Below are 13055 nucleotides of genomic sequence, written 5' to 3' on the forward strand. Positions count from 1 at the left end.
GGGGGTTCGGGGGGTGCTGTCAGGGTGTGGGAGTGGCTAGGGGGCAGGGCTACCCCCCAATGGAGTGTCCTCTTTTTGAAAGTATCAGAGTGGTACCCGTGTTAGTCTGAATCTGTAAAAAGCAACAGAGGGTCCTGTGGCACCTTTAAGACTGTTAGTCTTAAAGGTGCCACAGGACCCTCTGTTGCTCTTTTTGAAAGTTCAGATATGGTAACCCTACCCAACGAGCCCCCATAAAGGGCAAGAGGAAGAAGGCATCCTGGGTGCTGCAGGAGCTCCAGGACACATCAGCCCTGAGGAGGGGGAAGGAGCTCTGGTAGAGTGGTCTGAGGAAGCTGCTTGTGCTGCCTCCAGGAAGAGGAAGCGGCTGGTGCTATGCAACCACAACTGCTGTTCCCCAGGAAACCCCCACCAAGAGCATGATGGAGAAAGGTGCCTCAGCCCAGCCTCGTGTCAGGCCGCCTTCGTCCCTTCTCTGCTCCTTATGTAGGCTCCTTGGGCTTGGGCATCAGTATCTGCCTCAGGTTGCTCTGCCGGAGATACTCCTTCCCTTCCTCCTTTTGGTGATGCCACGTGATGTCCCAAAGGGCTCAAGGACAGAAGAAAGCCATGCAGAGCTCAGAAGAGAACAAGTCCATCCATCATGACTTAACAGCTTGCTGCCGAACCAGCACTCCATGCTGCTTCATTCGAAGCTCCATTTACTCCTGGATCGGGAGAGGTCTGAATTCAATGGAGCTGACTGCATTCTAAAAAGCCCTTGTGAAGCTATTTCACATTGCTAATGTCAGTTTTAGATTGGGGTTAGAAGCTAGGTAATAAGATTGTGTTTTATTAAGATAACCAGGGGGATAATTGAAATTGGTAACAGTTAAAATCACTGGTGCAAGCACTAGAAACCCAGACAGCTAAAGATAAAAAGGAGTCAGCACTCATGTCCAGTGTAGGAAGAAAGGGGAAGAGAAGCTTGTCCTGAGAGGAGAAGAAAACAGACTAAATTTGGCCAAGAGATACTTCAGCTAAATAGCTTCTTCAGCATTCCGAACACAGAAGCAGGCATTTAGCTAGAACACGTGTCAACAGGTTCAATTTCTGTAATATGACGTGCATGGATGATTTGGGATCTGCTTTTGGTTCCTCCACAATTAATGGTGAGGGCAAATTGAGAGTTATGCATTTAGTGGCAAATCAACAGATGCCATTAGTCATAGTAGGACCAAAGTATTATGGGATGGGATTTAAGGAGCTCAGGTAAGGGCTGGCGCCTGGGTGTGCTTCCTTATACCCAGATGCAGAAAGGTGGCTGGGGCTGAGCCTGACATATCTGCAACTATGTGGATCCACTGGCAATGTGCCCCACCTAAAGGAGATGTAACCCAAGCAGAGGCTACTGAAGCTTTGAATCTGCAGTAGTGGCTATAAAGTGGCTCTACAATCTAGGAATAAGATTCATTCTCCTTAATCCTGCAGCATTCCCTGTGACAAGTATTGTTACTTGAGTTTGGTACATACATTACAGCACTATATTAAAGTGCCCTAAGGAACCTTTAGTGCACACCAGCAGGGTCTACACAGATCAATTAATGAGCAACATGTTAGTGTGCTTTAGAAATCACACCCCAGTAATGCACATTATCCCACCATGCAGACAATCCATAAGTCCCATTTTGAAAGAATGACTTGGACACCTAGGAACTTATGGCCAAGTTTATAAAGGTATTAGGCACCCATGGGAATCAGGTGTATAGGGGCTTTTGAAAATCTCAGTAGCCGCCTATCTGTATCTTTAGGCAGCTAAATATCTTTAAAAATCTGTCCTTTGTCCCACTGATTTTCAATAAGATTTAGGCTCTTATGTCAATTTTTGAAAATGGGACTTACGTGCTTTTAAAAAATTTATTGAGTGTATAATGTTTGATTTTAGTGGCGAAAGACTGTTCCGTGTTTGTACTGTAGCTAGTACAATTGTGTCCTGGTCCATGACTAGGACACCTAGATGCTACAGTAATACAAATAAAAATAATAATAAATGTAGGTATTAAAGGCTGAGAGTGTCTGCTTGATCTGTAGCAAGATTAGCCATGTACCATAGCAATGGGCTCTTCGCAGTTGGCCAAGCTGAATTGCGGTTGGGGCACCTACCACGCCAAGCAACGCACAGAAATAAGAATGGCCATACTGGGTCAGACTAAAGGTCCACCTAGCCCAGTGTCCGGTCTTCAGACAGTGGCCAATGCCAGGTGCCCCAGAGGGAATGAACAGACAGGTTATCATCAAGTGATCCATCCCCTGTCACCCATTCCCAGCTTCTGGCAAACAGGCTAGGGCCACCATCCCTGCCCATCCTGGCTAAAAGCCATTGATGGACATATCATCCGTGAATTTATCTAGTTCTTTTTTGAACCCTGTTATGGTCTTGGCCTTCACAACATCCTCTAGCAAGGAGTTCCACGGGTTGACTGCGTTGTGTGAAAAAATACTTCTTTTTATTTGTTTTAAACCTGCTGCCTATTAATTTCATTTGGTGCCCCCTAGTTCTTGTGTTATGAGAAGGAGTAAATAACACTTCCATATTTACTTTCTCCACACCAGTCATGATTTTATAGACCTCTATCATATTCCCCCTAACCTGTCTCTTTTTCAAGCTGAAAAGTCCCAGTCTTATTAATCTCTACCATGGATTTATATAGAGGCAATATGATATTTTCTGTCTTATTATCTATCCCTTTCTTAATGATTCCCAACATTCTGTTCGCTTTTTTGACTGCTGCTGCACATTGAGTGGATGTTTTCAGAGAACTATCCACAGTGACTCCAAGATCTCTTTCTTGAGTGGTAACAGCTAATTTAGACCTCATCATTTTATATGTATAGCTGGGATTATGTTTTCCAATATGCATTACTTTGCATTTATCAACACTGAATTTCATCTGCCATTTTGTTGCTCAGTCACCCAGTTTTGAGAGATCCTTTTGTAGCTCTTCGCAGTCTGCCTGAGACTTAACTATCTTGGTTCATTTTTTTTCTCTTTTTTTAGCCAAAAGTTCTGTTTCTCCAAGTGGATCAATAATTATCAGTTTTACAATTTTTTTAAAAACTAACTATAAAGCTTCCTAGCCAAAATGGAGTAATTTTTAAAAAGTACATCAACCTTCATTCAGTGCAATAAATAAATACATCAGCAGGTGGCACTGTAACCAAACATGTCATTCAGTTATGTGAACTGCATATACTTTTTTCTTCTTTGGTTGTTTCAAGGTGCAAATCACTGTAGAATCTTAATACAATATGTCATAGACTGGAAACTAAGGTTATAGTATTGACAGAAATTTTCAGACACTTTGCTGTGATGAGTCTACTCTCTTCCTGTAAAATCCTATCTAGTGGCATTCTGCTGTAAGAATATTGTTAGAAAAAGAAATACCAGGCACTTACATCCTCACTCCAATTTTCTCTCTTGACATAGTTCCTAATGAATAATTACAGAACTGACCGTCTTGGAATGGCACCGCTTTTTCTATAAACAGACTGGTTCATTGGGAGCTTCAACATAAGAAGAAGACAGTGTGGTTCTTAACTGATTGGAGGGACACTGGTAACACTGTCCGCACGCAATGCCTCCTATCACTTAATGAATACCAGTGTACACTTTATAAAGCTCACTGCTATAACACTATTGGAGAGCGAATGTTAGTGAACCCTGGATTATAAATAAACTATATAAAGGACCGTCAGTGTAACATCAATTTTTTAAAATCGCTCTTACAATGTCTGAATGAGGGGTTAATGTTCTATGGGCATATTTTGGAATGTATTTACATGGGATCAACAGGAGTACTTTTATTTACCTGAATATTTTTAGGGGAGATAAATTGATATTTGTATCTTTTGTTCTCTCCTCCCCCCCCTCCACCCCAAAAAAGAAAAGAATGGAAGAATGGGTAGTTCATTCGTCATTTGATAACGTCTTTTGTTTCTATCTGGAAGCTAAAATGAGGATTAAAAGAAAATATTCCAAGCACATCTGACTGAATTCTAGGAAGGTGACAGTCACTTTAGTTTTATTTCCTCATCCCTCGTTTATTTCACTGTACTTCAGCATCTAGATATAAGAGATAAAATCCTCATCCTATACAATCCTTTAACTGAGGGATGAGCATCTTGTAATTACCATTTTTTTTTCAAAGGTAAGTAATTTGCTGTTAATTTCATGTTCTGTGCTGGGCTTCAGTGAGGAGGAGGTGCTGCTGCTGACTTTCATAAGGAGGAAACTGACAGGAGCTAACACACTGAAATCCAGGTGATTGGCACCCAGGTAATTGGGAGAATATCCATGCAACACATTCTGTAGAATACATTTCAATTATTCTAAACAATAGATACCAAATTATGTCTAAAAACCTGTTTATATTTTATCTGTATTTTTATATTTATAGAATACATTTTACATGTATTTCTATAGCATGGTTTATGATATATAGTAGTTAGAAGATGTGAATCGGTGTTAGCTGGCATATGTTTCCTGCTTTGTAATCCTTTCTTTGCTCCATGCTGCTGTCCTGCTCTGTTATGTCTGCTAAACAGGATCCACTTTGTTATACTTCCTTTGAAATGTTTTAATGCTTTGTATAAAGTTTGGGGCAAATGCTAAGAGGTGCTGAGCATACGGCTTCCACTGATTTCAACGGGTATTTTGTTTGAATAAGAGCCAAGTAAGGGCTGCAGGTTTTTGGCTCCTTCTTTTTCTCAAGCAAATCATTTAAACAAGTCAATAACTCTCAGTATATTGTATTCCTCACAGGGAGTCAAACCGAACCCAAACCTGAAAACCAGTTCAGAGAGGGTTTCTGAGTGAACTGGAAACCTCCGAGTTGCAATGAACCTGAACTGGAACCAAACCCAAAAAACCAAAAATCTGTAACTAGTTCAAAATCACAGGTTCAATAATCCCGGGGGAGGGTCTTTTGGGTTTTCTGAAGAAGGGTCTCTCTCTACTCCACCCCTAGAGAGAGAGAGGAGGGGGAGAGACTAAACTTCCCAAGAAGCCATTGAAGGTGGTGAGGTAGAGAGGGGTTCTGGGATTGGTAGTTATCCTGTCATGCCCACTTGAGGACTGCCCATAGAAGGGAACTATAACTCCCAGAACACCTCCCTTCCCCCACTGAGGGCTTGGTTCCTGTTCTGCAAGTCAATGTAGAAAGGGCATTTTCTGGACTGAAATTTATTTTGTCACTTCAGTTGTCAAAATATGACTGACAGTTCTGGAGGAAGTTTTACTTATGCGTACAAATAACTTGTTTTAAAACAATTTTTCTATAAGGAAATATTTATCATTGTATTCTTTTGCTAGAAGTTACAAGCATAATGCAAGCATAAGTGTGTGTGACATTAATCTGCAGGAAATGTACCTGAACTGGTTCAAACAGGTTCAACGTGATTGAAATGGTTATCAAACCATCATTCTAAGTTAGTGTCTGAACCAGAACCGAACTAAAATGTTAAAACATGTTGATGAACCTGAGCCACAAGTGACCTGCAATTTTTAATACAGTAGTTCGACTCCCTGATTTCTCACATAATTAGTTTAACTGGCACATTTCTGTTTCCCCTGGACTGCACCAATAATGTGGATTTTAATGAAATACTCCTCTTTCCTATATTCCTAGCTGTTTTAAATACACTAAATTATGAATGAATTTCTATTTACATTAGCATTATTTTAGCCAAAATATAAAGACCACTTATATACCAGTTACAGCACATTGGGATGCCTGCATTCCGTCAGTACACCAAATGGTTGTTTGCTTTAAGTTGCAGTGACTTATAGTAATGGAATATATTGAAAGGATACAAAATAACCTGTCCCTTGTTCAAAATTCCTGACATCTTAACATTGTCTATTGCGCCAAACAGTGCTAATGACAAACAGATGGAGTCATCCATCTCTTTTTATGGGACACAAGGAATACAACATTCAGTCTTACATCAGCAATTTAACATTGGCATGGGACTTTGAGGAAATTTGGGAAGAAAGAAGGTATTTTATAGCTAGTGGCACAGCATAGTACTTACAATTAAGCAATTAGAATATATTTCAGAAGAGATGCTTTTAAAAATACATATATATGGAGATCAACACATTTTTCCAAAATCAAAACAGTCAAATATGTCAGACAGTCTGTTTCTATTTACTCTGTTGCCCTTGATTTATAACTTGGGCTGTATTCATACACTATTTATATTAGAACGATAAAATGTTGTCTTAACTAAACTAACAATTATTTAGAAACAAGCAATTTTGGACAATTGGGGAGGTCATGCAGACCGCCCAACGGCATTTTCCAGCAGACACACATCAGACATGTACAATGGTTGACATTAAAAGTCAGCATTTCACATCAGTTAGAACACAGTGGTATTTAAGACTATAACAATTTCCCTCTATACTTAGATAGGTGATATCTGTAATAAACTGTGTGGGTAAATGTGGATTTTTAATGCCTTCTGCTGTAGCATGCAATCTGTTTAAACAACTGTGTGATTAGGTCTATCATCCTGATTAAATTCAATGTGTTACCATCTTACATACAAAAGGAATACACTTTTTGCACCTAGGGTAATTTGCCAGTTTTGCATTACAAAAAAGATAGTTGTCCTATTTCTCTCCCGTACTCTGTGCATCTTTCATTCCCTGTTCACATTCTTGTTCCACTTGATTTAATCTAACCTGCTTTTGCTTGCTTCACCCAGGAATTTGGTTGGTTGTGAAGAAATTCCTAAACAGAAGAAACTCTGCCTACAAAATACTTATTAGGAGATGGGTCTATGTATACAGCTCTGGCCCTGATAATACTCTGTCTGGGATGGCTCTGAAAGAGGCATGAGCTGAAGAGGCTGAAACTGCTTCTATTAGACTGGTCACAGCCTTTTTAGTTTGTGCATATATAATCTCACTTATCACTGGTCAGTGTGAAGCTTTCTCTAGTGAGCATGTGCATCTAAATGTCAATTTCTGTAGAATTTACGCTTTTATTTAAGAACAAAAAATTAAGTTTCTAGTATCTAGTTTCTAGTAAATTAAGATAACCTTCTCAAAGGAGAACTTGTAAACGAATGCAATTCAGTCTTGAGTCTGCAGATAGATGCAGGTCTCCTCTGCTGCTCATATCTTTGCGAAGCACAGCTCTTATTCAGAACCATGTGGCCACTGACCGCTCTCTGCTTGCTCCATGTGAGGCACTTTGCAGCCACAGGTTCCACAAGTATTCACTGGGAACTCAGAGCTCTGTTTTGCTGATTTGAGGGTAGATTAGAGTTTCAATAGAATCCAGATGGACAGGCTTACTTCTGTTCTATTCAAATTCTTATATGGCCTCCATCACGTCTAAATAGCCAATACAAACTGATGGCAGTTAAAGATGTGTAGCTGGTTATTATAAAGGGACCAACTTTAACACGACCAGTTTTATCTGTCCAAATTTCTCCACCGAGTCTAGTACAACCAAAAACAAAGAAGAGTTTCACTGAAGTGAAATTACAAAAATAGGGATATGACCTTGTCTGCTATTTCTGTACTGAATCCCAATGTGTATTGATTGCATGTTGAGTTCTCCAAATGCAAAGGAACAGCAGGATTCAGTTTGCTATTAAAAACTTTTAAAATAATACCTGAAGATTTGAACAGAGCATTCCTTTTGTTCCCGAGGCAAAACTCTCATTGACTCAGTGGCGGATTTACTTTTTTTTCAGCCCCCAACATGGTGTCACAAACAAGCTGTCCAATAGTTGGATATCATGGTGTCTGATATGCTTGTAGAATCATAAGAGGGGTGTGATGGAGGAACAGGGCAGAGGGATACATACATACAGTTTCACAGGGATCCCCTGGGTCAGATATATGCACAATGTGTCACTAAAGGATGGTGTGAGTTCTCTACCAACAGCCAGTAGCCCACTGGTCATCATAATCATTGAGAAATGTCTGTACTGATGATAATTACTATGAAGTTATGTGCACATGCTGAAAATTATGTTAAGGCAGTATCCAGAAGGTGGCATGTCTCAGAAGGTTCCTTTTAGGCAGGGGGTAACAGACATTTATCCTCCCGTCTGGTCATTGTGTGTTCCAGTATATGCCTATTTGCAGCCTGAGCCACATGCTGATAAAGTGTTTGTGAAATCTACAAGGAAGGAGTATACAGGAAATAACCACTTTATGAACAAGGACAATGGATTGTTCTAATATATCTGGAGTGCAAACAGGCACCTGGGACCTTTCACTGAGAAGACAGCTGACAGAGTGACTTGTCTTATGAATGGAGGGTCACTGCCAAACTTGGCTGTAAAAAGGTGGAAAGACTTCAGGTGAGCACTGCTCTGTAAGACAGGTAAGTAGCTAAGTAAGTAAGTCTAGTTCTACAATGCGTGTTATATTTTTCTATAGGCAACCATTTGTTTCCAATTTGTCTACTTGCTATCACTTGTATCTCTATACACTAAATAAACTTTTACTTGTTTTCACTAATGAGATGTCTCACAGCCCAGGGTACACTTGGGAAGTGTCACAAGGGAGTCTAAAAAGGGAAATGAATCTCTTAACATAAAACATCCAATTCAAAGAAACTACTGATGCTTATTTTCACCCACTTTCCCTTATTGCTGTAACTGAAATCTTACTATTGTAGCCTGTGTAGATTTTCTTCACTGCCTAGCAGGTGCTAACAATGTTTTGCTGAGAAAATAAGCAAAAGGAGGGGAAAACACTCTGTAATATAACATGGGGCCTACACGGTACTCTGCAGCTGTGGTTAGTTTATTTGTTTAGAGAGCTAGGAAACAAAATACAAATCAACATTTAGACTTGTGTTAACAGCTCACAAAACAAGAAATAACATTTAACAGACTCAAAATACAGCAAACCAAGCTTCAAAAATTATTTTAGAGAAAAAAGCACCAAGGATCAAATCTTGTTTCCACTGAAGCTAACACAAGTTTGGACTTAATGGTGAATATTAAGAATTTGTGCCCTCCTCCCCAAAAAACCCACATCCCCAATATAGTAGGAGGTCTCCACTGCAAAAAAGAGGCTCAAGGTCTGCAATGAAAAAAATGTAGGCACAAAGTTGTGTCTGTATCTTTTTGCACACCTCAGTGTGTGTAGAGAGAGTCCCGATATTACGGTTTAAATCACCCACCCCTTGTATGGCTGATCCAGAGCACAGTGGAATAACTGGAAAGGAACCTATTGACTTCAGTGGACAAAGTAGTAGTATATACATTGGAAAAGACTAGCTTGAAACTTATTCATTTCTCTCAGTCCAGAGGATACTCTGGAACAGTGGTTCTCAAACTAGGGCCGCCGTTTGTTCAGGGAAAGCCCTTGGCGGGCCAGGCCGGTTTGTTTACCTGCCGCGTCCGCAGTTTCAGCCGATCGCAGCTCCCAGTGGCTGCAGTTCGCCGCTCCAGGCCAATGGGGGCTGCGGGAAGCGGCGCGGGCCGAGGAATGTGCTGGCCACCCTTCCCGCAGCCCCCATTGACCTGGAGCAGCAAACCGCGGCCAGTGGGAGCCGCAATTGGCCGAACCTGCGGACACGGCAGGTAAACAAACCGGCCCGGCCCGCCAGGGGATTTCCCTGAACAAGCGGCGGACCGGCTTTGAGAACCACTGCTCTAGAACACAGTCCCTGTTCGCCCTGTGAAAGAAAAGTAGGGGCAGCCGTGCCAGAGTGGGGATTTTCAAAATGATCCTCAACATTTACCATCCAGGCACAACATCATCTGTTCCCCCACTGTTTGCTGTGATGATTGATGATAATGAAAAAAACTCCTTGGGCTGCATTCTGTGGTCTGCTACAGCAGTGCCAAGTGGATGAAAACTTAACAAAAATGGCCAAGAGAACATTCCTCTTGCAGTGAGGAAAGCTTCACTGACATAAAGCTGGCATAGAGCGTGTTGGAAGAGAGAGGTAGTGTGACAGGAATGACCAAGGGCCCTGCATCTCACCTGATCATCAGATTGTGGTATGCAAACAACATTTACTCTTTGGATTTAATGCTCATGCTTTGTATATTTGCATTTAACATTCTAGTCAGCATTCCCATCTCTACTATCTCTATTTTCCACTTTCTTGCATCAGAAAATTTAGATGGTTGAGTTTGGTCACTCACCCATAATGTGTAGGATCCCCTGCGACTGCCCGGAAAAGTCAGCATGCTCTGATCTGAAACAGCAACAGATGCCAGACCGCTGCTTCTGGACTGTGGCCAATTAAAATCAGCCTCCGCCTGCTCAGCTTTACTTTTTTGCTTTCTTATAATCTGTAGGGTTGAAATAGAGAGAGAAAAAAAAAGGTTACTGGAAAGTACTGCCAGAGCCATATGGCTCAAAATGCATTGGCTGTGTCAAGATGAACAGCGTGGAATAGAAAGTTTGAGTTTCCTTTAGCTTCGGCCCCAGCTAATTCAAGTTTGATCTTCACAACCTGCACTTATTTCTTCTTATCTGAAGTCAGAGGATTTGCAAGTGCATAAGAGAGTTACAATAAAGTCATTATCTAATATCTGTAGGAACACCAGAGCTGAATTAAAACAATATGGAAATCTATACCCCACCAATGGTACTTAATGTGATCTATATCTGGAAGCCAAGTATACGTTTTCTAAGAATAAGAATGCATAAGTAGATGAATATTGGTATGGAATCATAGAATAAAGGATATGGGCTTGATTTCAAAAGTACACCTAACTCCTATTGACTTTTAACGGGAGTTAGGTGCTTAAGCACCATTTCCTTAGATTCATAGATTCTCAGGCTGGAAGGGACTACTGTGATCATCTAGTCTGATTTCCTGCATAACACAGGCCATTGAACTTCTCTGAATTTATTCCTGTTTGAACAAGAGCATATGTTTTAGAACAACATCTCATCTTGATATAAAAATTGCCACTGATGAAAAACCACTTCAGCCCTTGGTAAATTGTTCCAATGGTTGACTGTTAAAAATGTACACCTTATCTCCCGGTCTGAATTTGTATAGTTTCAACTTCCAGCAATTGGATTATGTTAAGTCTTTGTCTGCTAGACTGAAGAGCCCATTTTCTAATATTTGTTCCCCATGGAGGTACTTGAAGACTATAATCAAGTCACCCCTTAATCTTCTCTTTGTTAAACGGAACTGGTTGATCTCCTTGAGTCTAAGGGTATGTCTACACTGGCAGAGCTACATCGCTGGCAGCTATATCGCCACTCAGAGAGTGCTGAAGGGAAACTGCTGTTGTGTGTTCACACTGTCAGCTGCCTGCGCAATAGCGTGTTCACACTTGCGGCACTTGCAGCGGTATTTGGAGCAGTGTACTCTGGGCAGCTATCCCACAGAGCATCTCTTCCTCTTCTGCCACTAAGAATTGTGGGAAGGCGGAGGTGGTAGCAGGCATCCTGGGTCTTGTCCCAATGCCCTGTGATGCATTGCTTCGCATCCCAGCAATCCCTGTGCTTCTGTCCACATTCGGCGCCATCTTTCAACGGTTTGTGTACTGCACGCTCTGCCTCTTCGGTCTGCAGGAATGGACCCCGCCCTGTTGACCAATATGCTGCTCGCTCTGACTAACACATCACGAGTTACAGTGGAGTTATTCCTTAAACTACAAAGGCAAGAGTTGTACATTGATCTCGCCACATGTAGTAGCTACGACATGAGATTGCTTGTGGCATTCCTGGAGGCAGTGACCACAGTGGAGCGCCGCTTTTGGGCTCGGGAAACAAGCACTGAGTGGTGGGATCACATCGTGATGCACGTCTGGGATGAAGAGCAGTGGCTGCAGAACTTTCAGATGAGGAAAGCCACATCCATGGAACTGTGTGATGAGCTCACCCCAGCCCTGCGGCGCAAGGACACGGAAATGAGAGCTGCTCTGTTGTTGGAGAAGCACATGGCAATTGCACTGTGGAAGCTGGCTACTCCAGACAGCTACCTATCAGTCGCTAACCAGTTCGGAGTGGGAAAGTTGACCTTTGGACTCATGTTGACGGAAGTGGGCAGGGCCATTAATCACATCCTGCCCTGAAAGACCGTGACTCTGGGCAACATGTGTGACATTGAGGATGGCTTTGCACAAATGGGCTTCCCTAACTGTGAAGGGGCAATAGATAGCACTCACATTCCAATTCTGGCACCAGACCACCTAGTCACCAAGTACATTAATCGGAAGGGGTATTTCTCTATGGTTCTCCAAGTGCTTGTGGATCACCGTGGGTATTTCACGGACATTAATGCAGGCTGGTCCAGAAAGGTGCATGACGCACACATCTTTTGGAACACTGCCCTGTTTAGGAAGCTGCAACCAGGGACTTTCTTCCCGGACCAGAAAATCATCGTAGGGGAAGTCGAAGTGCCCACTGTAATCCTGGAAGACCCTGCTTACCCCTTAACGCTGTGGCTTATGAAGCCATACACGGGGAACCTTGACAGCAGCAAGGAGTGGTTCAAAAACAGGCTGAACAAGTACAGAATGACTGTTGAGTGTGCTTTTGAACGTTTAAAGGCCCACTGGCACTGCCTATATGGGAGGTTGGACCTGGCTGATGACAATATTCCTATGCTTATAGCCGCGTGCCGTACGCTCCATAATATTTGTGAAGGGAAAGGTGAAAGCTTCACTCAGGGCTGGACCACTGAGGCTCAGCACCTGGAGGCTGAATTTGAACAGCCAAAGACCAGGGCTATTAGAGGGACGCAGCATGGGGCCACAAGGATCAGGGATGCCTTGAGGCAGCAATTTGAAGCTGAAAGCCACTAATATTTGTTGCTATGCTCAGGAGTGCAGTGCTTGTAATGCTGGGAGGTGATTGTGATTGGTGCAGACGATGCATTGTGAAGGTTTAAGAAAATTGCCTGTTGCTTTACAGAGCTCCGTTTGCTTTCAATTAATGGAATAAAGATTGCTTTCAAACCAAAACAATTCTTTTATTAAAAAACAACAACTGGAGGACAGAGACAAACAAAAGAACACATCAGCACTGTGGGGATGGCGGAAGGGAGGGTCCCAGACAGAGGTGG

At 42.0% G+C, this 13055-nt stretch overlaps 1 protein-coding gene across 1 annotated transcript in view; it reads right to left on the minus strand.

Moving 5' to 3' along the window:
- LOC113405172 (rab effector MyRIP-like) overlaps window positions 1-13055 on the minus strand; it is a 346653-nt gene that overhangs the window by 55565 nt on the left and 278033 nt on the right. Inside the window, exon 8 of the mRNA XM_026646107.1 lies at window positions 10168-10317. Coding sequence (XP_026501892.1) covers window positions 10168-10317 — 150 coding nt within the window. The remainder of the gene's footprint in view (window positions 1-10167; window positions 10318-13055) is intronic.

Source organism: Terrapene carolina, unplaced genomic scaffold (genome assembly GCF_002925995.2).
Source record: "Terrapene carolina triunguis isolate 2854851 unplaced genomic scaffold, T_m_triunguis-2.0 Scaffold34029, whole genome shotgun sequence".
Classification (NCBI taxonomy): Eukaryota; Metazoa; Chordata; order Testudines; family Emydidae; genus Terrapene; species Terrapene triunguis.